The sequence below is a fragment of the Jatropha curcas genome, chromosome 5 (genome assembly GCF_041381405.1).
Source record: "Jatropha curcas cultivar XTBG-Jc1 chromosome 5, XTBG_Jcur_1.0, whole genome shotgun sequence".
NCBI lineage: Eukaryota > Viridiplantae > Streptophyta > Magnoliopsida > Malpighiales > Euphorbiaceae > Jatropha > Jatropha curcas.
Genome location: NC_143155.1, coordinates 25,738,229 through 25,761,916, shown reverse-complemented (window position 1 = coordinate 25,761,916; position 23,688 = coordinate 25,738,229). Strand labels below are relative to the sequence as shown.

Here is a 23,688-nt window from a genome sequence, read left to right as displayed (position 1 = left end):
AATTTAAAAAGCTAGACATACGATTACATCATTTTTGTTTATCCCACACCAATTGTCATTTTAGAAAATTAAAATAAGTAATAAAAATTATTTTTTAGTATATTCATTAACTATTTTGAGAGTTCAAAAAAGAATAGTTTAGTTAATTATAATTAACGTTTCGTGCAATTAATTTAATGAGACTTTATTATTATGTAATAATGATAACTAAAAATGGAATACCCTGTAATAGCTGAATCACTCGTGACTTTCCTGGAATCACCATCTAAAATGTCAACTGGCTGCTGCCAAATCATAGGAAATAGTAAACAAAACGACCAGTTGCTTCTCTCTGCTCAAATTATGCCCATCTTCTCTCCATCGATTCTCTTTACTTCCTCCATGAACCAACACCGCCCCTAAACGCTTTCTCCATGTCCCTTCTCTACCGCTATCAGCTGCCTTTCTTCTTCTTCACATTTCTATTTCTCTCTTTAACCTTAACCCTCGCCCAAAACGACACCGTTCCATGCCCGCTCGACTTCAGTGTCATTCGCAATCTCGTCGCCGACTCCAAACCCGCCTCTGTTCCACCTTCCCAGGAATGCCAGTACGTCAAGCAAGGTCTGCGACTCGTCCTATCCTACTATCTCCAGCGTACTAATAACTTCTTGCCTCCACTCGACTCAGCGGAGTCCTGTTGGCGCGCTTATGAGAAATTTCTCGATGATTTTAGGCCCAATTATGATGTTCGATCCTCTTGTGGCTTTAACACTAGCTGGATCTCTCAAGGGTGTATGAACATCACCACTAGATCGCAATACGAGTCCTTGATTCCCAAATCGTCGTTAGACGATGTCGTTTCTAACTGTAATCAGTCGTTTGAGAATAATTCTCCTTGCGCTGCTTGTACCGCCAGCTTGTCGAAACAACAGGCTTCGTACTTAGACGGAACGTCTATCGGGAACTTGTCGGACTGCCAAGCTTATCCGTCGATTTATGCGGCGGCTTTTGCTAACAGGTATGGCCCCACTGATACAGGTACTGCAAAGTGTATGTTTTTGCTTGATTTTGTCCCAAAGAATTCACGTCGTACAAAGAAGAAGAAAGTTTTGATTTTGCTTTTTCCTATTTCGGGTGTTGGGTTGTTGATAATAATTGGTGGGTGTTGGTTTTTGAGGCGAAGGTTTAAGCGTTTGAGGAAGAAGAAGAATGGGGAAAGAATTAGTGGGAGAGATGCGATGAGTTTCGGATTGGAGTCTATTAAAGAAAGTACTACGCTAGTTGAATACAATTTTGATGAGATAAGGAAGGCAACTAAGAATTTTTCTAGGGTTTATATCATTGGAAGAGGAGGATATGGAAATGTGTATAAAGGTGAATTGCCTGATGGGTCTCAGGTAGCTTTGAAAAGGTTCAAGAATTTATCAGCTGCTGGTGATGCTAGTTTTATTCATGAACTTGAGGTTATTGCAAGTGTGAGGCATGTAAATCTTGTTGCTTTGAGAGGTTATTGTACTGCTACTACTCCATTTGAGGGTCATCAAAGGATAATTGTGTGTGATTTGATGACGAATGGGAGTTTACACGACCATTTGTTTGGTTCTGCAAAGAGAAAGCTCAGTTGGCCTATTCGGCAGAAGATTGCGCTGGGGACAGCAAGAGGATTAGCTTATTTGCATTATGGAGCTCAACCAGCAATCATTCACAGAGATATTAAAGCCAGCAATATACTTCTGGATGAAAGTTTTGAGGCTAAGGTAGCAGATTTCGGGCTGGCAAAGTTTACGCCAGAAGGAGCAACACATTTAAGCACAAGAGTAGCTGGGACTATGGGATATGTTGCTCCTGAGTATGCTCTGTATGGGCAGTTGACAGAGAGAAGTGATGTCTATAGTTTTGGAGTTGTACTTCTTGAGCTTTTGAGTGGAAAGAAGGCACTCACTATGAGTGATAACACTCAGCCTGCTCTTGTGACTGATTGGGCATGGTCATTGGTAAAGAAAGGGAGAACTTTAGATGTTATTGAAGATGGTATGCCTGAATTAGGCCCACAAGAAATGTTGGAGAAGTATGCATTGATTGCAGTTCTGTGTTCTCATCCACAATTATATGCTAGGCCAACTATGGATCAGGTGGTGAAAATGCTGGAAACCGAGCAGTCAATTCCAGCAATCCCTGATAGACCAATTCCACTCATAGCCGATATGGATGATATTGAGAAATCTGTGAGTAGTAGTTTCTCAGGTCAGCTGTCTAGTTCTGCTGGCTACCAACCATATACGCTGGAGAGTGGTCACCCTTCTAGCCACAAGGAGGAAAGGTCCAGTTCAGACTCTAGACCAGTAGAATTATTGTTGTAAATTATGTAGTTTGGCCTGAGAGTGTATAATTTGAGCTCTCTTGTTTGGCATATGTTCTACCTGATCTGTTTCTCAGTTTAGATGACTTAAGACTTTGGAGTCACAAGTCTCAACTCCCATTGTAAAGATACATTTTTAATGGAATTTGATTCTTTTGAAGATATAGCGTGATTAAATTGTACCCCATCAGAAGTTTTCTTTTTACATGTGCTATTTTTTTGTATCTGGCATGGAGGTTTTTATACATTCACCCTTTTTTCATATGGTCCTTTAGATCCCAAATTCTTTGTTACAACGGCGAACGACATGTCAACGATCTCCTTAAAAATCAGATGAAAGGAATACCAAATATCAAAGATATCCCAAACGACAAGTCGCTTTTTTTATTATTATTATTATTTTTTACTGTTTTTTATTAAACACCAGCCGCGACACAAGTGCCAAGAGAAGAGAACACGTCGTCACCATACGTTGGCAATTTCTGAGGATCACCAAATCTGACGCTAAATAAAATATTGTTCCGGAATGACTTGTAGAATGCTAATTTTAGCTGTAATATTAAATTAATTAGATTGAGTTTCAACTCAACACAACACCCCTGGATTAGCTTTCGACCTAATTAATCACGTCACGTCTGTTTGATGATAATTATTATTATTAACTTCTAAATTTGGAGGCCTGAACAAAAAAAAAAAAAAAAATTGAGGTCTGAAGCTCAAAACAAAAGAACCGACCAACAGCGGACAAAACGACCCTACGACACGCCGGGTGAATCAACTTCAATAGCTGTGGAGTTAAATGACAAAAACCTCGTTCTTTCTACTTTAACTCGAATAAGAAAATAAAAGTATTTTCTCAAATATTAGTCTTAAAAATGAATCGTATTTAGTCAAGGATTTCTTATTTGAAATCCAAACTATAGGAATTTGATTTCTTATTGAAAGGGGAGAAAAAAAAAAAACAAGCAAATAAAACTGTACTGTTGCAGCTCTGCAAGTTGCAATAAAAGAAGATATCACATTCAAAGAATTGAATCTGAATTAAATTTTATTGTATAACTGCTCGACCAAAAAATATAATTTTTCTTAAGAAAAAAAGGACATATGCTGAGATATTTTGTCTGCCGTGTGCATCTGAAAGTCAAAAACAACTTCCAATTTGTACGTAAACGACAAGACACACATGAATTACAATTATTTTCTACACTTTCCTATGCAGACAAAGTTAAAAGTTTGAACTCCATCCAGATCTATGGTTATGGTTATATATGCTCCTGGTAATGGTAATAAAAATCAGCATCAGCAAGGGATCTTAAGGACGAGAAATTTCTCACCTTGTATATTTTGCCATCCTCATTTTGCAAAAGGTTCTCTTCCTTCCATTTTGCATACCTTCTGTAAGCTTAAAAGCGCTTATTCAGCTTTCTTCCATTTCCCTCAGATAAATAGAGTAGAAGTTAAATAGAGAAGAAATGGCCATTAAAGAGGAAATAGAAAATGGTAATGGTAAAAACGGTGTGCACCAAGAAGCGAGAGAGCCTTTAATGAGGAAGAATCTAGCAGATGAGGAAAATGGATCTAGAGAACAAAATAGCAGCAAAGAGAGTGTCTGGATGGTTTATCAAAGCACGTTTGTTGCGGTGTGTGGTTCTTTTGAATTTGGATGCTGTGTAAGTACCCAATTTTATATTTTCGCTAGAAGCTTAGATTAGATTGCAGCTTATGAATCATAATTTTGCTTCTATTACTAATTCAGTCAAGAAAATGTTTTTTGTTTTCAGGCAGGCTATTCCTCGCCTACTCAAGATGCCATAACAGAAGATCTCTCTCTAAGTCTAGCAGAGGTAAATTAATGGCAAGTCCACTCATCTATTAAACATCAAACCTACAGTGATAGAATTTTTGGAAGAATATACTATCACAAGCATAATAAGAATTTCATATCGCAACATCTTGGAAAAAGAAATAATAGAAAGCAATATGCATGAAAAAAAGGGAGACGTGTGTTCAAGATTTTAATTTCCAAACTGATATGTGATAGTTTGTGTTGTATGCAGTATTCTGTATTTGGTTCCATACTGACATTTGGTGCAATGATTGGTGCAATCACAAGTGGTCCAATTGCTGATTTTATTGGCCGAAAAGGGGTAAGAAATCTTTTGATGCGGTTTTCAATTCTTAGTACAGTTTGTACAATGGATATCCACCATATAACATAGTTGACATATGGAACCATGCCAGGCAATGAGAGTTTCTGCTGCCTTCTGTGTAGCAGGGTGGCTTGCCATTTACTTTGCTAAGGTTTGTGTCATCTTAAAATCTTAATCATTGCTTCAGGCTGGATAGAAACCTTAACTATGTTCCAGATATGTGATGCATTTTGTCTTGATCAACATAAAAGGGGGTTTTGGCATTAGATTTTGGAAGACTGGCAACCGGATATGGGATGGGAGTTTTTTCTTATGTGGTACACTTTCCTTTTCTCTTCCAACTTTACTTCTTATTGCTTGTTTTTATACATACTAATCAATTTTACACTGGTTGCTAATGAGTTTGATTCCATTTTGAATTTGATGGCAAGGTACCTGTGTTTATAGCTGAAATTGCACCCAAAAATCTTCGAGGAGCTCTAACAACTTTAAATCAGGTAAAGATGTGCACCTAATAGAATTTGTGAAACACAAACCTTGTTTTTTATTACAAAATAGCAAAAACAGATTGCAGATCTAATGTAATGAAATGATATATTTTATCTTATTCTACAGCTTATGATATGCGGTGGAGTGTCGGTTTTCTACATAATAGGGACAGTACTAACATGGAGGGCTCTAGCATTAACCGGTAAAATTTCTTGCTCTATTATATGCGATATTTAATCACCAAAAGAATAGAAACAGGCATATTCTTCGGGATAATATACATTTAAAATAAGAATGAACAAAAAAGAGAAATCATACTAGAACAGGAGGCTTACGTGAAGTGCTTGCAGGACTTGTCCCCTGTGGTATTCTGCTTTTAGGCCTATTTCTCACTCCAGAGTCCCCCAGATGGCTGGTAAAAGATCTCAATGCAGCAATATTTAGCAACTTTTATCTCTACACACACACATCAATTGTATAAAATTGAAAATGTATAGAACACGTCTCAAGAATGCAAATGCAGGCAAAGATGGGACGTGACAAGCAGTTTGAGACTGCACTAAAGACACTACGCGGCGAGGATGCTGATATAACTCAGGAAGCGGATGAGATTAAGGTTCTTAATCCTCAAACCTGTTGACAATGTGTTCACAGCTGCATTCAAATGAAAGTATGACAATGGGTAGTGGGTTTTTGCCTAACAGGATTATATAGAAACCCTTGAGCGGCTCCCGAAAGCCAAACTGCTAGATTTGTTTCAAAGAAGATACCTCCGCTCAGTTATTGTAATAGTTTCTCCCTAAAATCATATTTTGCTTTTACTTTCAGTTGATATCATCTTGAAAGGAAAATCAATCACAAACTCTGACATTCAACTATCACATGATCTTCTAACCCTTTACTTGTCTGACCAGATAGGAGTTGGATTGATGGTCTTTCAGCAATTTGGAGGAATCAACGGAGTCTGCTTTTATACCAGCAACATATTTGAGTCAGCAGGTAAAGATATCTCTTTAGATGAAAAGAACATTTCATTCTTTCCGTTAATCTGCTAAGAAAATATTCTTAACCATTCCTTTCAGCTCCTATATATTCATTTTGCTGTCAGAAAAAAATCAGACAACTTAATTTTGATCTGATATCTCAAAAGTTTGGGCTTTTTAGCTCCATAAACATTCTAATTCTTTTATTTGCAATGACTCAGGGTTTTCTGCCACTATTGGGACCATAGCCTATGCCATCATTCAGGTTTCTAATTTTTTCCAGCATGATAAACTTCATGTTAGTCTAAAATATATCCATCGGGCAGAAATTAACTGAAATGAAAGTATTTTGCAGGTTGTAGTTACTGGCCTTAACACAACCGTGATAGACAAAGCTGGAAGAAAGCCTCTATTATTGGTAACGTTTTATTCAAATGTCATTTAACTCAGAAGATTAAGTTGCACCCATCTCCTTTCACATACTGAAAAATAAATTTCGTTTCCCTTGTATATTAGGTTTCCGCATCAGGACTAGTCATTTCCTGCTTGATAACTGGGATTTCATTCTATCTTAAGGTTATACCTTCATTATCAGACCTAGCAACTTCTTTATAGTCTTTCTCAAATATTAACATGCAAAACAACTTTCAATGAATTAGGATCATGAAATGGCACTCACTTCTGTACCCACACTCGCCGTTACTGGCATACTGGTAATATCACAAAACATTATCAAATATGTTGTTTTCGCAGAGTGATCTCCTGCAAAAATAATTTCTAATTATTTATCTGAACTCAGTTGTATATAGGATCATTTTCAGCAGGGATGGGTGCAGTTCCCTGGGTAGTAATGTCAGAGGTAGTTAATCTACTTTGCAAATGAAAATTCTATTTATGGATTGAACAATCCCCTCCCAATATATTTAAAAAAAAAAAAACTTTTGCTGCAGATATTTCCTATAAATATTAAAGGAGTAGCAGGAAGCCTAGCAACACTAACGAACTGGTTTGGTGCATGGGCAATTTCCTACACCTACAACTTCCTTACGAGCTGGAGTTCCTATGGTAAACTGAAACAAAAATTTTATTACATGAAGAAGCCATTTTTTTCACTAATACCACAAAAAGCAAAAGAAGAAGACTTATGCGTTTGTTTTGAGATAAATGGTGCATAGAAGCTTAAAAAATTATGTTCTATGGGTTGCAGGTACCTTTGTTCTTTATGCTGCAATCAACGCATTGGGTATTGTTTTCATAGCGAAGGTGGTACCAGAAACCAAAGGAAGAACCCTGGAACAAATTCAGGCAGCCATTAATGCATAAAGAGAGACAGGAAATGAATGAACCAAAAATTGGCATCATACTTCAGAAATAAATGCTATTACCAAGCCAAGTCTAACAAAATGGGATCTGGGAAGGAATTGCTAAATGCTGATGCCCTTCATGTATAAACAAACAATTGTCACGATGGGTGCTAAGATTTGGTATATCATGTTGATTATTTAGATTCAAATCAGCTTATGTCTTCAAGGAAATGAGAAATTATCAATTTAATACAGGGGATAATGAGCAGAATGGAAATAAAGCTATAAGAGCTGAAATTATCAATAACCAACGAACTCCCAACTTTGAAAAAAAATAGCTGCATAGTTGCTTATCAAAACCATTGAAAATCAAAATAAGATGAGAAACAGTCACGAGAGAATCCAGCGGACATGATTGCCAGTTGGCTGCGCTAAAATACATTCAATCGGGCTTGATAGATCGATTAAATGAGATGGAGATTATGCAAATCGGCTGGGCGCTGGAAGACCGAGTGGCGGGAAGGAAAGGTTTTCAGATAGAGGAAAAGCTTCGGAAAACGGCGGATTCATTGTCGTTTGAGAAACGATGAGTTCGATTCTAGACGAAGAGAAAAACGACGGATTCTCGTTAGAAAAAACCGTTCTTTTCTTTCACCACTTATTTTATTTATCATGGAATTGCTCGTCCTCACATATCTTATGGAGTGTGCTTATACATGAGAATATATGGATTGTATATGTTCAGTGTTAATATGTATTGTGTTATCATCTTCCCATCACAACAATTTCTCTAGTCAAATTAGTTGAGCTATAATCCACAAGACGAGTCTGCACTTACTGCCACAAGAACAGACGATTCCATAACATCAACAATTTTGCGGTTTCTTATAATCTTTGGTGGTTTATACTGACTAGCTGGTGCTCCATTCTCCACTGCAACTAGTAATATCTCATTAAAGCTACCAGGCTTCACAATGTATACCGAAAGAGGGCCTATCTTACCCTTATCCCTCTCCACCTTGTATATGCCTCCCAAACCATCCTCGAGAGAATAACAACATTTCTTCAAAGCTTCAATTGATTCTTGCAATTTCTCCTCTCTAAGTTCTATAAAAACCTTCAATTGCTTTGGACTTGTTTCCAAGTCCAAGAAACTTGCAAACTCGATAATCTCTACTGATATCAAACTTTCCATAGCAGAAATCAAATCCCTCTCTGTTATTATTTCATCTGCAGTTTTTGGAGCTCTCATTACAAACTCCACTTCTGGGGATGAATTATGAAAACCAACAACTCTCACAATATCGCCCAACCGATAACGATATAATCCTCTATAAGTAGTCACAACTACCTCATATGTCTTCCCTACATCAACATCTGAAAAAGTCATAGCTTTTTCGCTGACAACACTCTGCTCATTCATATCAAATGGAAGAAACTCAAAATATGCAGCAGTTGGAAGCATAACGAATCGAGTTGCCTCTGGAGGTTGCCTAATATCTAAATTAATACCCACAGGACATTCTGATGCGAAGTAATCTCCACCTAAAATCATTATCTCTCCTGCATAGTACTTGAGTTTGGGATAATACTGCTTCATGCTTCCAGTTATAACACACTTAACATAACGAACATTACACCACAGTTTAGACACAATCCCATTCCAATTCTTTTCCTCAAAAATCGATCGAAATCTCTTCGACAAATCAGGTTGAGGCCCATCAAGAATATTAGAAACGGATTCTCTCATTGCAGGATTCGTAACCTGCGTGCTCAAGAACCCATTTTCAAGATCATCACATAGTTGCTTCCATTTGGACTCTAGCAGACTAAATGCTTTAACTATGCCTATAGCATAAGGAGCACGAATCCCATCAATTAAATCAGAATTTCTAAGTGCACAAAGAAGGTGGCAATACATTTGGTTCTCAATGTCAGTACCCAAAAGGACTTCAGGAGGACTAATGCAGGGAAGAACTTGAGACCAATTCACTTCACTGGTTTTTGAGAAAGGGTATGTAGATGCAGCCATAACCTTGAAACCGCCTCTTGTAGTTGTAGTAACATCAACATATAAAAACCATAGGATCTTATTCACTTCAGGCTTCGGTGGAAACAGCCTAACTCAACAAAATTCAAATCCCAATTTACAAAACAATTACTAAAAGCAAAAGATTAATTGTAATAATTAAATAAATTGATTACCTACGAAAAATTGCACTGCTGCCTTGGTGTGCTATGTAGGAAGCAGCCCTTGATAGAGCCGAATCAAAGTATGGTATCAATTTGGGGTTCATTGTACTAGTTCCAGAGCTACAATTTTTAAAAAATATAAATAATTTTGTTATGAGGGAGAGAAGAACTTGAAAAGTAAAGAAATGGAGGCACGTTTTTCACCTGTAGAAGAAACAGAGGAGTGGGTCAACGGAGAAGACTGGCTCACTATGATCGAGTTCGCCATTAGCCATTCGATTGATGTGATCAGCGTAATCATCGTAGCAAGACAACGGCACTCGGCGGTGAAAATTTGCGGCGTCAATTGATTCATGATGGCCTGCGAGGAAGGGCCGAAGATAACTTACACCAGCTTGGTGTTCAAGGATTGAGCAGAGAGTTTGAAGCTGGTGGTGCACCGCGTCTTTCGTTAAGTCCTCCAGCTTTTGCAGAAGCTCTTCGTCAGCCATCTGTGATACGGCAGCGTTTATCAATAACAGTGCAGCTATGCAGAGTTACCTTCTGCGGAGGAGAGATCAGGAACTATATTGCGGAACTCGTTAGAACTGGCCAACTATGGAGGTAAGGTAAGAAAGATAGAACGAGTTGGGTCGGTCGGGTTTTGACTTTGGAGTACGATTGATTAGCAGCTAATGGACGTATTCTTTTTTTTTTTTTTTTTTTTTTTTTTTTTTTTTTGTCCTTTTTGGCATTTATGAATTAAAAGTAAACAATAAACACATATAATTAGCTTATTCAACTAATACCTCCGTCATCGTTTGACTGATAAATTAAGAAAAGTTAGTTATTTTAGTTAACTCATAAATTTTTTTTTTCAATATCCCCTTATGTTAATATTTATAAAAATTAAATCATTCATATTAAATTATTTTTTAAATTAATCACATATTACTTAAATAAAGTTTTATTGAAAAATTAAAAATTAATATGTAATTTTATTTATATTAAAATGTTAACAACAATATGATAGTTTGACTGTTATATTTGTTGATAAAGAGATATATTAAATAAGTTTAAAATAATAAATTTTAAATATTATTTATTTCTAAAAAAAAAGAAAATATGACAATAATTTGGGACGAACGAAAAAGCAAAAGTAGAACAAAAATTACGAGATAACGGGCACATTTTAATATTTCTTGTGAGTGAGTGATTGATTTATTAATATTTTAATTTAATTTTATAAAATTATCCCTTAAATTAAGAGTATGATGAAAAAGAATAATTATGAGCACCAAAAAAATAAAAACTAAAAACAAATCACAAGCACTAACAAAGAAAATTAGAAGTAAACAATTTAATAGCATCTATCTATGATTTAATTGTTTATAAATGTCTCTAGTTTCCCCACGACCTTTAAATATGTTTTTAAATGTGTTTTTGTTGTGTTTGGCTATAAATAGCCGTGGGTATTTTATTCATTTGGATATCATACCCATTTAAAAGGGTATTTTAAATAAATTTGGAATGAATAGAATTAGTAAATTGAATATGACTACTTAAACGGATTTGTAACCATATAGATATGAGTACTAAAATTCTAAATGGATACAGATACAAAATTAGAATGAGGATAAGAAGTGAAATCGGATATAAATACTTAAACGGATCGGAATCAAAATGAGTACGGACATAAAATTTTAAACGGATAGAACTGAAATGAGTATGGATGATAAAATTATAAATAGATACGAATATGAGATAACTCAAAATTCGCGGGTATCTACTTTATTTTCAATTCCATTGTATCCAAAAAATTACAAAAATCGAAATTTTTATTACAACTACAAAATAGAATTATTTTCTTGAAAATAAAAAAATAATTTGTATTAATAATTTTATTTAAAACATTAGTAATAAAATTATTTTTCTAAGTGAAACTCACCCCAATGCAACGTACGAAAAAAGCATTATCCATTTTTCTTTTTATATATTTTTTTCTTTCAAAAACCATTTATTCTTATCTCAAATAATACTATAATTTCGGTCTCGCTAAAAGGTTTCGCTGCACCAAAATACTCAAATCACACAAACAGAAAAATGGCACGGACACAGTTATGAATATTTCCGAAAGAGCGATCGGCTTCTCTCTAACTCCCCCCAACTCCAGCGATCTCGAGTTCGTCCCCAACAATGCGGCGGTGATCGACGTCTTTCTAGGTACCGTTGGTCATGGCGGATTCGATTTCCCCAGGAAGGTTGTAGGATACGAAAGCTCGACGGAAAATACGAACGGCAACGATCTGTCAGCGGAATCATCGCCGCCGTTTGGATCACTGGCGGAGTCAAAATCTATAAAGAGAATGCCTGGGGTTAGGAGATTGAAAAAGGAGTTGGAGGATTTCCCGCCTTTTTTGTCTACACTGGATAGAAGTGGAAGGCCGAGATTTACTCTTATTAAATTGAGAAGTAATGGAAGGTTGATGATCGCTCTGGCGAGGAGCGATAGGCCTGTGATTGTACGGAGTTATGGAAGAGATGGTGGATTGATACTGGAGATGGTTAACTGGAAGCAACAATGTAACGGCGACAGCGGAGACAATGAAGAAATCGTTGAAGAAAGGGAAGACAGAGATTGTTAGTGTTTGGACATAGGAGAAGAATGATATGGATTCGGGATAGAATAACATTTTAGCAGAATTACTGGTTAAAACTTACTGGAGAAGTATTAAATTTTTTTAAGATACGATATAATTTTGTGCTTATATTGGACGGCTCAGATAAGATAAACAAGATCATATACTGATTATATGATATATTGAAATTGAATTCAATATTTTTGTCCCCGTAACAATTCACTGGCTTTTCATCCTTACAACCAAATACCCTTTGAAATTTTTAATAGTTTTATTTTTTATTTTTTAATAATTTTTTCTCATATTATCTATATATGTAATTTAATAATTATATATATATATTTTAGTTTCCTGTTAATATCCCGATACCTTTATTTATTCTAATACAAAACTAATCTATTTCGAGATTAAATCAAACTTTTAGCTTAATCCTTAACTATACATTTATGAATATAAATAAGACGGTAGAGTTTGAATATAGATAAGACAGTACAATTTATATAAGATAAGACTTTTTGACATTTTATGTATAGTACCTAATTTTATTTAAGAAATTTTTTTTAAAAATATATGCTTTTTCTTAAATAATTATGGGATCTTTAGAAATATTCATTTTGTAAAGGATGGCTATGGAAAAGAATGTGTAAAATCGTCTGCGTTTGATAGAATGACTTGTCGTTTCATGACCAAAATTGCAACTTTGTCTTTCTTTGTTCCCAAAATTGCAACTTTTTACCATGACACAACAAGAGGGAAAAAAAAAAAAAAAAGTGGCGGTGGCATCACACATAATTAAATTTCTTAACCCCAGCCTGGAAAGAATCAAGCATGACATTAAAATACCATTATGCCTATGGAGTACAACTAAGTACTAGCAGATTCAGCACTGTACAATTATGATACCAACTCAGGAAATAAAATAATTAATAAATTATCTCTTAACCCCCGTTTTGATATATTAGTGCTGAAACTCGAAAGCTAGAATCTGTAAAAAGAAATTTTGAGATTAGACCGATCGACATTACTAAAACCTTAAAATTAACTAGTTAGCCTTATACCTTTATATATCAGAAAGCAGGTCCAAAATCATCTGCTTCCTCTCTCCCATCCATCCCATGAAAAAAACCAAACCAAACCCTAAAACACTAAAACTTATTTGCCATTAAAACATAAAAGAAGGGTCAAAAACTCAAAAATCTACACCCTCTCATGGCTGTGTGCTTTCCATATACCTTTAATTGGAGAAGAGTTTGATATCTTTATAATTTTTTGTTTAGGTTGGTGTTTCTTTCTAGTAAGGACATTTTCTTGATCACCACCGTTCATTTTTATCATATCAACTTTGACAATGTGATGATCAGAAGTTCCTTTTGAAGAAAACACTGAATATGAGCCTGGAACAAACTTGTATGGTGAATTTGATGAAGCCAATATGTAATCCACCCTAGTCCCATACTTGCATGTTCCTTGCACATCTGCCAAATTATAAATTATTTAATTAATTATGAGAGGAAAAAACTTAATAAAAATAAATACTGTGATTTAAAAAAAAAAAAAAAAAAAAAAAAAAAACATACTTTGGCCTTTAGCTATCATGACCACTGATTCACATTCTCCTGCAAATTCCTTAGCATCACTGTAATGTTTACTCTTCAAAAATCTCATCACTTCTACTTTTGGAGTTGGCTTTCCCATCTCCTCATAGTACTACAATAATTAGACAATTACATAATCATATTTAAAGTGTGATAAACATGTACTTTATGATAATATATAGTTGAGTAGCTTTTAGCATTTGGATTAGGAAAAACACTAAATGTTCGATAACATAGCATTTGAACTAGGTTTTAGATGTTAAAGTAATGTTTTATAAACTATAACGTTTAGCACGCTGCAAGCTAATAGCTAATAAAACAATTAATTTTGCCGAATAAATCGTAAAATTAATCAATTACCTTGACAATATCAGTCCACCTCTCTGCAGAGTAATCAGTTTCATCAAGGGAATTAAGACCTCCAGCTAAAATATGAGGACCATCATTAGATTGTATTATGGCATTTATTTGCTTCATTCTCCAATTTTCATCAAGGTGATCAAGATGGGTGCAATAGAAATTCAATTCTCCTTTCTCAGGCACATCAATTGTGGCCTTAAGAACATTCCTGTAACCACAAGGTAATCAATGGAGACACTCTGTTAATCAAATTGTTAAATATTGAAATTACATTAATTTACTCAAACTTATCAATATTTGACTTCAATATATAGTGGGATTAGTTGTGGATTGGTTGGTGATGAAGGTATCAATTTGTCCATTTCCTTCTTGTTTTTTAATTTTGATTATGTCAATGCTTCTTTTTAAAGAAATAGAATTATTATATTGTAACCCTCATTAACCCCTCTAAATAATTTAGTATACCTAAATTTCAGCTCTAACAATGTACAGCTACTCTTGAGTTAGTTAACATGAACTTCATTTTTACACTAAATAATAAACTAAGGTTAGAATTTGTAATCAATCTTCTTTAATTTTCATTTCAATCATATAATTAAATAATTTAACTAAAATACTCTAATTAAATTGCAGTTATACTAATGTACTTCTCACCTAACTGTAGAATAAACACAGCAACAAACAAATCCTAATTTTTGACAAGACAATAAGTGATAGTAAGACTTCTTTTACATAATTTTGATGTTTTTGGCAATGAGAAAAGACAGCATACCTCAGATAATCACAGTTAACAAAAAATTAAGAAATTAGTGGAATATTTTGTTCCTCCTAGTTTACTTGTACAGAGCTATTACAGATTTTCAAAGAAGGATAAGTTACGTTTAAAGCTATTAAATTACATGTACAAAAGCACTCCATAATTGCAGACTTTTCCAAAGTAATGATATTAAAATTTTGTCTTATAATGATTTTGCCCAGTCAATGAGTAATCATGTCAAGGTAAAAAAAGCAGTTCCTAACTTTTATTATTTTCTAAAGAGGAAAAAGGTAAAATATAATCATTACAGACAGAAACAGAGCCAAAACAGAGGATTGAGACATAAATTAGAATTACTAACCTGAAATCAGTATCGTCAAAGATCTTTTGCACTCTCCATTTCTTAATTGGCCATTTGGACAAGATAGCATTTCCATACTCAGGTGCCCAACTTTCAGCAAAGACATAATTCATTCCTAAAGCAGAGGCTAAATCCGAAAGAGGCTTCATAGCTTTCTCCTCCTCTGCTTTCACATCTTGCAAAGCCAATATATCAGCATCCAACTCTTTTAAGACTTCAAGCACTGTTCTTGTACTTCTATAACTCTCTACTTCATTTCCTATACTTCTTGCACTTTGTGACCTCATAGGAGCTTTGCCTCTCAAAATTCTAGTTAAGTTACTTGCTGAAGTTGTCTCCTTTTCCTTTTCTTCTGCGAACCCCAATTGCCTATTTCTCAACAATGAAATCTCGTTATCTGGCAAATTAATCGATACCCTTAATTTTGATTTGGCATATTTTTGCTGCTTTGGTAGAATTTCATTACTATTCATGGAATTTGGATGCAGGGGAGACGGCTTTAGTATACTCTTCGGCCGATCATTTGCAGATTTGGTGCGGAAACTAAAATCTGTTGATCTGGCACCCTTTTGGGAATCTTCATTGTCAAAGTCAAAACTTGAAGAATTCGGTAATTTAGGCACTGCAGGTGCCATCGAAAACAGAGCAGCATTGAAAGTTGCTATCTTTATAGGCTGCTCTGTTTTCAAACTATCTAATTGACCGTTTGGATGCACAGTAGCAGACCCATTTGTGATAGATTCATTTTTGGTGTCATTTTGAGGCTTGGGATTTGATTTCCCGAATTTTCTTATAATAATTTTGGACTTGGACTTCCGGCGAATCGGCCACCGGAGACGGGAACAGAACCGGCGGAGCCGTTTGTTAAGGATTTTGAGCATTGTACAGAATTGGGTATGCAGAAAAAGGGATTGAAAAGATGTTTTTTATGTGTCTGAAAAATGGCATGAAACAGAGGATATTTTTGTGTGGTTCTTGGCATGAATACTAACTAAGAAGGATTAGGATTAGTGAGTAAAGATCGATTAGGTTTGTTTAGGGAGGGAGCCTTCTAGGAAATGGGTTGGTGACACTTGGCAGCAAAGTAAGGATTGATTTGGAATTTAGGGTTATTTAACAGAAAACAGGTAAGAGAAATATAAAAGCCAAGATGCTAACTGCTCTAGAAAGAGAAATGCTTGCTAAAATGCTCTTTGTGTGTATGCGTTGTACAGTAAGGAAAATGCCAGGTTTCGAACATTAACAAATTACTTATAAATTATGTCATCGCCCATGCTTTGATCATTTCCCGTGTTTCTTTCTTAATATGAAAAGTAAAAATTCTCAAATTTTCATTTTGTGATATTCTATTTAAAATCAATTAAAAGTATATAATAATAAATTATTTTCTTATCTTGAAATCAAACTAGAAGAAATTTTCTTCTTGCAAATCCTTAAAGCATAGATAATCAGTGATATTATGTTATTTATTTTAGTGTTAAGATAATCAAAAGAGTATCTTTCGAAAATTTAAAATAAAAAAAAAAAAAAAAAAATCAAAAGAGTCTTACATATCTGCAGTCTATGCAATTAGGATTCTTATTTGGAACGCCACGTCACCTGAAATACGCCGTGCATAACTCCCATGAGTGAAGTGGGACCCGACAATTAGTTTGCAGAGAGATTCATTTCTGAGTGGCTGAAAATGAAATGCGTCGAATTGTCTAAATTTATTATTTTTATAGTAATTTTTTAACATAAACTTTTTTTGGTCCAAGTCAATTTACAATAAGGTTTTCCAAGAAATAAAATAGACGGTAGACTGGTAGAGCATCATCTAATAATACTGAATATATTTCATTTATTATTCAAAATTGTTCTTTCTCCAAATTAAGAATATAAAAATAGTATCTAAGGACGTAAAAAGGTTGATAAATTGAAATCTAATTCGTACGTATAATACTAATTAAATATAAAATTTTAAATTAGGAGTTAGGTAGGTAAGGTAACAGATGGTTTTTATTTTTTTTAATATAAGATTGAATTAAATAAGTGGGTCTGTGTAGCTGGATTTGGTGTATGAAGAGTGAAGAGAAGGTATGAGTTTGAAATTACTGGACTTGTTGTGCTTGTGGTCGCTGAGTTTTCTTTTCCCCATCAGATAATCTTATTCCTGCTTTTGCATTCAAAGATCGAGACTTCACATCATATCTCACTGACCCCCTCCAAATTAAGACCTCCCATTCAAACATATGTATAAGACAAATATTTTGAGTCTCTGAATTTAATGCCGATGTCTTTCGATCTAAAAGTGTTAGGTTCGTTTGTCTTCTTGTTATGAACTGTTTGCTTTTATTTTATTCTGTTCATAGTTGAATCCACCGATATTGAAAAGTATGAAGTATATTTTTTAAGACAACTTCCGCTGCGGTGATTTTAGGTTTACCTTTTACTTTTTTTTTTTTTCCCAACACCTTCCACCATCAATGTATTGTAGTTAGAAATCATTTTAGACGTACTTCTTTCATTTTACCCTCAACTTGCTACTTTTTCCCCTAAATTATATATATTGATTGATGATATCAACAATTTTAAAAGAAAAAGAAAAAGAAAAAGGTGTACCATCTCTATTAATTTCCTCGAGCAGTAAGTATCTATAAAGGAGCAAGAAGAGGCAGTTGACTTCAGATGTGACGAATGTTGCATTGATGGAGGAATCTTATCCAAATCGTATGGACAGCTTCAATGATGAGCAGGAGTATCTTCAATGTAAAGAGACAGATGAGATGAGTAAGATTCACATGGCTGGTCACTAAAATAATTATTTGATTGAAATAAAATCTAGGTATGAAGGAGTTGATGAATGACTAGAAAGAAGTTCATCAATGCTGGAAAGGGCCACAGAGAGAGAGACACATACCATAACTGAGTTCATTAACTCAAATAGCATAATCCTGGTATCTGTTTTGTAATATAAATTACATCCAGAAAATGGACATCGCAAAATGAGAGATGATTTAGCTAGCTGCTTATTTTTCTCTATCTTCTTTTACCATATAATAATATAGGGATATATTTTTTACGGTCCACATCCCAGAAGCCCATATGTTAAGAAACTGGGCCCCAATTAGGTCCATAATTATAGAAAACAAAAAATGGAAAATGAAAATAGTATCGTCGACAGCAGGGTTCGAACCTGCGCGGGCGAAGCCCAACAGATTTCAAGTCTGTCTCCTTAACCACTCGGACATATCGACCAGTTGTTCAAGTTGTCTCCAATTTATAAATATATTAAATAATTCATATGATCAGCTATACCCATTCTAAATTTCTTTCCAATCAAATGATCAGCTCCAATAGAAAAATGTTGGAAGGGAAAAATGCTTCGAAACTATAAGTATCCTACTTTGCCTATTGGGTAGCATATATTTGCTCACTGTATTTCATTTTGGGTGGTCTATGTAATTTCCTAATTCTGATATGACCCTGCTTAGTTTGATGCCTTGACAATTATATAAGTACCGGAGTATATATGATATTCACTGGATGCATGAACTCGATTATTTGCTATTTGATTCAAACGAACAAAGATCAAGCATCCCCAGCTAAGAGAATGAACCATTTTCCAAGAGGGAAATAAAATGTCATATATCAGAACAGAACAAATAAATGAGGCAAAAAGAAGGTTCACATTTCATATATGGATTAAAAGCTTTTGACTCTATTTACAAGGTAAGTCAGCATCTCTACATGCTTCTTCGTCATTCTTTTTTTTTTCTTTCTTTCCTAGTTATACGAACTATTTATGACCCAAAAAGAACAAAATGAAACTCTCTCGTATAAAAACATAGCTTTCTCAACTCAGTTCCTGTTCCTGCAAAAAAAGATGTACAAGGCTCATTGTCATGGATTAGCAAAGCGGGCTGGAATCCGCCGCATGATAGGAGTCCGACAAGAAGGGCAGTCCTTCATCCCCTCTTCTTTGTGGAGTTCATTGCATTTTGTGCACAAGACCTGATGCGCACATGGGATAAAAACTACTGACTTCTCTTCTGATAAGCACATGACACACTCCCTCTCCCATCTTAAACCTCTAGTTCCAAAAGTTTCCTGGAAATGCACGATGTTTTCCAAGTTATTAGAGTCTTGGTTTCCCTTCATATTCACGTTAGCAGCCCAGTTGCCTGACAGGCCATAGTTTCCATCAATGCCCCTTTTAAGAGCAGCAATTCTTGAGGCGTCAGACTTCAACTTTAGATCAGATATTTCTTTCTCAAGCCTTTTGATGTCCTCCACACAATTCTTCACGTCATTTTCTGCATTTTGCCTTATCATATCCTCCTCTAGTTTTTTTGCAGCTTCAAGTTGTTCCCATTCATGCTTTATGGAGGCAGCCTGTGCAAGCCATTTTTCCTTTATCAATCTCTCCTGTTTCCATCTGGCCTGCGATTGGTTTTTTTTTTTATGCTTACAGTGAGAAAATACCAACTTATAAAATCAGGACAGACATTAAAATCTAATGCTACTTATTAACAGGCATTTCTGAGATCAGCAGAACTATACAATCCTTGACCTGATTCCTATGTAATAGGTTAAGCAACAGAGGAGATTGCCTCTTCCACATATTTTACAGATATTCTGAGAGGCTCTCAATCCTATAAAGTACCAGGTCTATCTAATCAAAAGTCAAAAATGTCACATAGTGCCATCACCAGGCATAGTTTTGAGCATGAAAATTAGGCCATTGTACTACTTACAAAGTAAAACGAGACATAAAGCAGTATTCAGCTAATAGAGATGCAAAGTCCATTAATTTAAGAGGTACTAGTATTTCTTTCTCATAAAGCATACCTCAAATTGGTTCTGTATCTTTTCTGCCTTGTCTATATTCCTTTGCAGTGTGAGCACCTTTTGTTTATGAGTTTCTAGCTCCTCCAGCAACAAGCTCTTCTGCCCATTCCATGATTGAGCATCCTTCAGGGCCTTCTGCTCTCTCTCTAGCGCTTCCTGACAACTCACGGCTGACTCTGCAGCTTGTAATTTTGCAGCCTCCAACGCCTGCTTCAGCAGAGAATGTTCCTCCTCAAGCTTCTGAATATTCGAATTAGATGTCTCAACCTGGCCAGTAGTATTAATCAAGGCATACTCCACTTCTGCTAACCTTTTCATGGCATTCTCCTCTATGACTTTCTTATCTTTCTTAAATTGTTCTGCCTCTTCCTTCTCCAGTTTGAGAGCTTTAAGCTCCGGCTTGTCTTTGCTGAGCCTACGAGCAGCCTGCATAACTTTCTGATTGGCCCACTGAGTCCAATTTTGGATATCATTCTGTAGTTCCTGCACCCGAGGAGCTATCCTTAGAATAAATTCATCTTTCTCATCTTGTGCGACATACTTCCCCACAGATTTGTCATATGGAATTCCAGCATAATAATCAGATATCTTTGGAAACAAAATGGTGTTCTCCTCTGGCTTCAATACAGGCTTCTTTCCCAAAACTGTGAGTTCAGTATTTGCTGCAGCTGAAGCATTTTTTATCCCCTCTTTCAAAGAGTCAACTGATGCAGATACAACAGGTGGAGTACTGGTAATAACATGACGACTTCCTTTCATCTCAACTTTGGCTTTTGCATTTGAAACAGAACCTTTTGTCCGGAGACCATGTGATTCAGATGGAGATTTCATTCTCTTTTCTGAAATAAAACCACCAAAACTTGTAATTTTTCCAGATTGGGAAATTGATTTACCATGATTCCTCAGAGCCCTCTCTGTATTCAAGGTTTTCTGCCAAATTGCAAGTTCTTTCTTGGTGAGTGTCTTGCGTCCTGTTTTTAATTTTCCCTCGGAGACAGATATATGGGATGTAGTTGTACTCAAGGATTTCTCAGAACTTCCTGACACAGAAAGAAAACTCTCCTTTTCTGGTTTTAGCCCATCAAGACCAAAGGAACTTTTGAGGTCAGGCAAATTTGGGAAACTTCCAAATTTTACTGTTCCTTGCGAATAACTTTGAGCATCAAATAGAGAAGAATTTGAAATATTTGGCTCCTTGTTATTCGAGGGAAAAGGTTCAGAGCTTTTGGACTTTGAACTTGATTTGGAAAGAGTAGAATCTGAAGAGCTCTCTCCTGGGATTTCTTTGACACTAAATTCACTCAGCAGATCTCCTCCCAATGCACATGCCTGTGAAATGTTCAAATCACATATTAATAACCACCACATTGCTTCCCCAGTGGACAATGAGGGCTTAACTTCCCTAAGCACATTAACCATCTCTAGCATTGTGTACTCTACCATTTGTTGCAAATTGTCAAACACAACATCTCTTATGCCATTATTTTCCTTCCCATCCTTCAATAAGGTCACAGCATCATTCACTATGTTTGCCACGAGGTCTTTATCCCCATAGTACAGCCCGAGCCTTGAAATGGCCTTTTGAGCAATATCCTCATTATACCCACTTTCAACCAGCTGCTTAATTGCATTCTGGAAAATTGTGTGTATGTTAGTCATCAATAGTTCTTGAAGTTGAAGTTCGACAGGATCACCATCCCAGTCAGTAGGCTGAGTGGAGCCCACCTCCAAACCGCCAAGTTCACTTTGTGGGTTCCGAGATTTATCTGAAGATGGCTCGAATCGAGGAAATTCAGTAAGACATGAAGATTGGTTAATCGGATTATCTGGAGAAGGATCAACTAATTTTCTCTTGTTCTTAGTTCCTTTATCTTGTTCAGACACAGATAGAGAACCTAAGTTGCTATTGCCACCACTTCTATTAGTCATTTCTCCACTTTTTGATCAATAACAAGTGTTAACCCTATGAACCAAACAAATCAAAATGAGAAAAAATTAATATATATATATATATATATAACTAAGTTAATAAAATCAACAAGAAATCAAATAGGCTATTGTTATCAATTGCAATCGGCCACAAAAATTCCATTCAATCCACTAAAACCTAAATGCAAAACATAGGATGCCATTCTACAATAAACAATCCTAACAAACAACAAGATTAAATAAAAACACAAGGAAAATAAGAAAAAATCCATACCTATATACTGAAGATAAAGAGAACGAACGGGTAATCCTTTGCTCTTTGTCGAAATGCTCGGATTGATCAAAGGGGGAAAATGAAATATTTGCCCAGAAACAAAAACGCAACAACAAACACATTACCTGCAAGGCTGCAACTAGTGAGGTAAACAAACACACACACACCTATTAACACAACAAACACCTCCTATATACAGTCAAGCATACACACACGAATACCCATTTCTCAAATGGTATACGGAACCCAAAAAACCATAAAATTAAAAAAAAGAAAAAAAAAAAAAAGAAAAGAAAAGCTATAATGCACCAAACTTTAAATGAAAACAGCAGTAAAAGAGAACCCAAATGGGAAAACAGAGACAAAATTTCTTTTACCTGAAAAAATTAGTAAAGAAGACAAAATGGGTTGGCTTCCTTCAATCCATGTGTAAGGCGCGAAGAGAATGGGAAAGTTTTAAGCAGCGCTATCCCCTCTCTGCTGTACATTTGTGACTTGTGAACTGCTGCGACGCTGCTGGGAGGTGAGTGTGGCAGTGTACTTATTTTCTGTTGTTAGGATGGGCTTATAAAGGGATTCACCAACCATGGTCCGTATTACCAATTTGTCTTTGCCTAGTCCAATCCAGCCTTTATTTTACTTCGGCTTAACCATGGTTGAAGGTACCCTTTTATGCATTTTCCTGATTTTGAAATTTATTAATTATAAAATTTGATTTATTTAAGTTTTATGAAATTAAATTTATTTGAGTTGAAAATAAATAATTTAGTTAATATAGTTAAGTGTAATTTTTGTTTTGTTTTTTTCTAACATACTCTTGTGTAAATATCCATTAAAATTAAATGACCCATATTAAATTATTTTTAAAATTAATCAAGTTATAATCAAATATTTGATTAAATTGATATTCTTAAAATATATTTTTATTTGATTTTTATATTTAATTAATGATAATGTAGTAGTTCGAATATTATATTTGTTGATAAAAAATAAAATTAAATATTGATAAGATAATAAACTTCAAATATATTAAAAATAAAGGAGATAAGACAAACTTATGGATTGTGATTGAGAATTCAATCTCCATTAAATGCATCTGTAGGGGTGAGTAAAGCTTTAACTGTGACTAAGACAAGAGCCGGATTAAAAAAAAAAAAAAAAAAAAAAAAAGACAATTATTTGTTATAGATGAAAAAGTTTAACTGTGGCTAAGTCTCAAACCGAATTAAAAAAAAAAAAAAAAAAAAGATAAGACAATTATTTGTTATCGATGAAAAAAAATAAAAAGAGATAAGGCAATTATTTGTTATGGATGAAAAAGGAAAGTAAAACAAGAATTATAGTTTAAAAGAAGCATATATAAATGAATTCATTAATGATCATATATACAATTTAAATAAATATCCAAATCTCATATTTAGCAAGTGGAGAATTATGAAGTCGAGGGTTAATTAGTTTTTTTTTTAAATGGCTTCATTTTATTAGGTTTTCTTAAAAGATTATA

General features: G+C 34.9%; 5 protein-coding genes and 1 non-coding gene across 10 annotated transcripts; 2 read left to right on the top strand and 4 right to left on the bottom strand.

Moving 5' to 3' along the window:
- Window positions 1-241: 241 nt before the first annotated feature.
- RKF3 (receptor-like kinase in in flowers 3) lies at window positions 242-2,503 on the top strand. Its single transcript, XM_012236932.4, has one exon. It carries the CDS (start codon window positions 414-416, stop codon window positions 2,340-2,342), a length of 1,929 nt encoding a protein of 642 aa, XP_012092322.1. The 5' UTR covers window positions 242-413; the 3' UTR covers window positions 2,343-2,503.
- Window positions 2,504-3,551: 1,048 nt separating this feature from the next.
- LOC105650053 (Major facilitator superfamily protein) lies at window positions 3,552-7,476 on the top strand. 3 transcript variants are annotated; one of them, XM_012236929.4, is made up of 19 exons: window positions 3,552-3,708; window positions 3,783-4,011; window positions 4,123-4,185; window positions 4,399-4,488; window positions 4,583-4,642; window positions 4,743-4,808; window positions 4,923-4,988; window positions 5,107-5,182; window positions 5,331-5,395; window positions 5,504-5,596; window positions 5,685-5,765; window positions 5,895-5,979; window positions 6,185-6,228; window positions 6,319-6,381; window positions 6,480-6,539; window positions 6,623-6,676; window positions 6,763-6,822; window positions 6,914-7,028; window positions 7,171-7,476. In XM_012236929.4, the coding sequence occupies exons 2-19, from the start codon at window positions 3,814-3,816 to the stop codon at window positions 7,284-7,286; spliced, it is 1,455 nt and encodes a 484-aa protein (XP_012092319.1). In that variant the 5' UTR covers window positions 3,552-3,708; window positions 3,783-3,813; the 3' UTR covers window positions 7,287-7,476. The 3 variants fall into 3 exon arrangements, with proteins under 3 accessions (XP_012092319.1, XP_089577234.1, XP_089577233.1); XM_089721108.1 differs by having other exon boundaries at window positions 3,554-3,678; XM_089721107.1 differs by having other exon boundaries at window positions 3,563-4,011.
- Window positions 7,477-7,895: 419 nt separating this feature from the next.
- LOC105650235 (putative indole-3-acetic acid-amido synthetase GH3.6) lies at window positions 7,896-10,108 on the bottom strand. The gene is made up of 3 exons (XM_012237104.4): window positions 9,665-10,108; window positions 9,473-9,580; window positions 7,896-9,387 (listed from the first exon to the last, which is right to left on the bottom strand). The coding sequence occupies exons 1-3, from the start codon at window positions 9,949-9,951 to the stop codon at window positions 8,076-8,078; spliced, it is 1,707 nt and encodes a 568-aa protein (XP_012092494.1). The 5' UTR covers window positions 9,952-10,108; the 3' UTR covers window positions 7,896-8,075.
- Window positions 10,109-12,891: 2,783 nt separating this feature from the next.
- On the bottom strand, window positions 12,892-16,372 carry LOC105650052 (DNAse I-like superfamily protein). Of its 2 annotated transcripts, XR_001047660.4 has the most exons (5): window positions 15,152-16,372; window positions 14,034-14,241; window positions 13,656-13,785; window positions 13,137-13,553; window positions 12,892-13,063 (listed from the first exon to the last, which is right to left on the bottom strand). XR_001047660.4 is itself a non-coding variant. In XM_012236927.4 (4 exons), exons 1-4 carry the CDS (start codon window positions 16,030-16,032, stop codon window positions 13,276-13,278), a joined length of 1,497 nt encoding a protein of 498 aa, XP_012092317.1. In that variant the 5' UTR covers window positions 16,033-16,372; the 3' UTR covers window positions 12,892-13,275. The 2 variants fall into 2 exon arrangements, 1 of the variants encoding a protein (XP_012092317.1); XM_012236927.4 differs by having other exon boundaries at window positions 12,892-13,553.
- Window positions 16,373-18,305: 1,933 nt separating this feature from the next.
- TRNAS-UGA (transfer RNA serine (anticodon UGA)) lies at window positions 18,306-18,387 on the bottom strand. Its single transcript has one exon. It is a non-coding gene; the product is annotated as a tRNA-Ser (tRNA).
- A 413-nt stretch (window positions 18,388-18,800) lies between these two features.
- LOC105650051 (putative E3 ubiquitin-protein ligase RF298) lies at window positions 18,801-22,734 on the bottom strand. Of its 2 annotated transcripts, none has more exons than XM_012236926.4 (4): window positions 22,562-22,734; window positions 22,185-22,317; window positions 19,982-21,944; window positions 18,801-19,573 (listed from the first exon to the last, which is right to left on the bottom strand). In XM_012236926.4, the coding sequence occupies exons 3-4, from the start codon at window positions 21,908-21,910 to the stop codon at window positions 19,034-19,036; spliced, it is 2,469 nt and encodes an 822-aa protein (XP_012092316.1). In that variant the 5' UTR covers window positions 21,911-21,944; window positions 22,185-22,317; window positions 22,562-22,734; the 3' UTR covers window positions 18,801-19,033. The 2 variants fall into 2 exon arrangements, with proteins under 2 accessions (XP_012092316.1, XP_012092315.1); XM_012236925.4 differs by having other exon boundaries at window positions 22,185-22,309.
- Window positions 22,735-23,688: the final 954 nt, after the last annotated feature.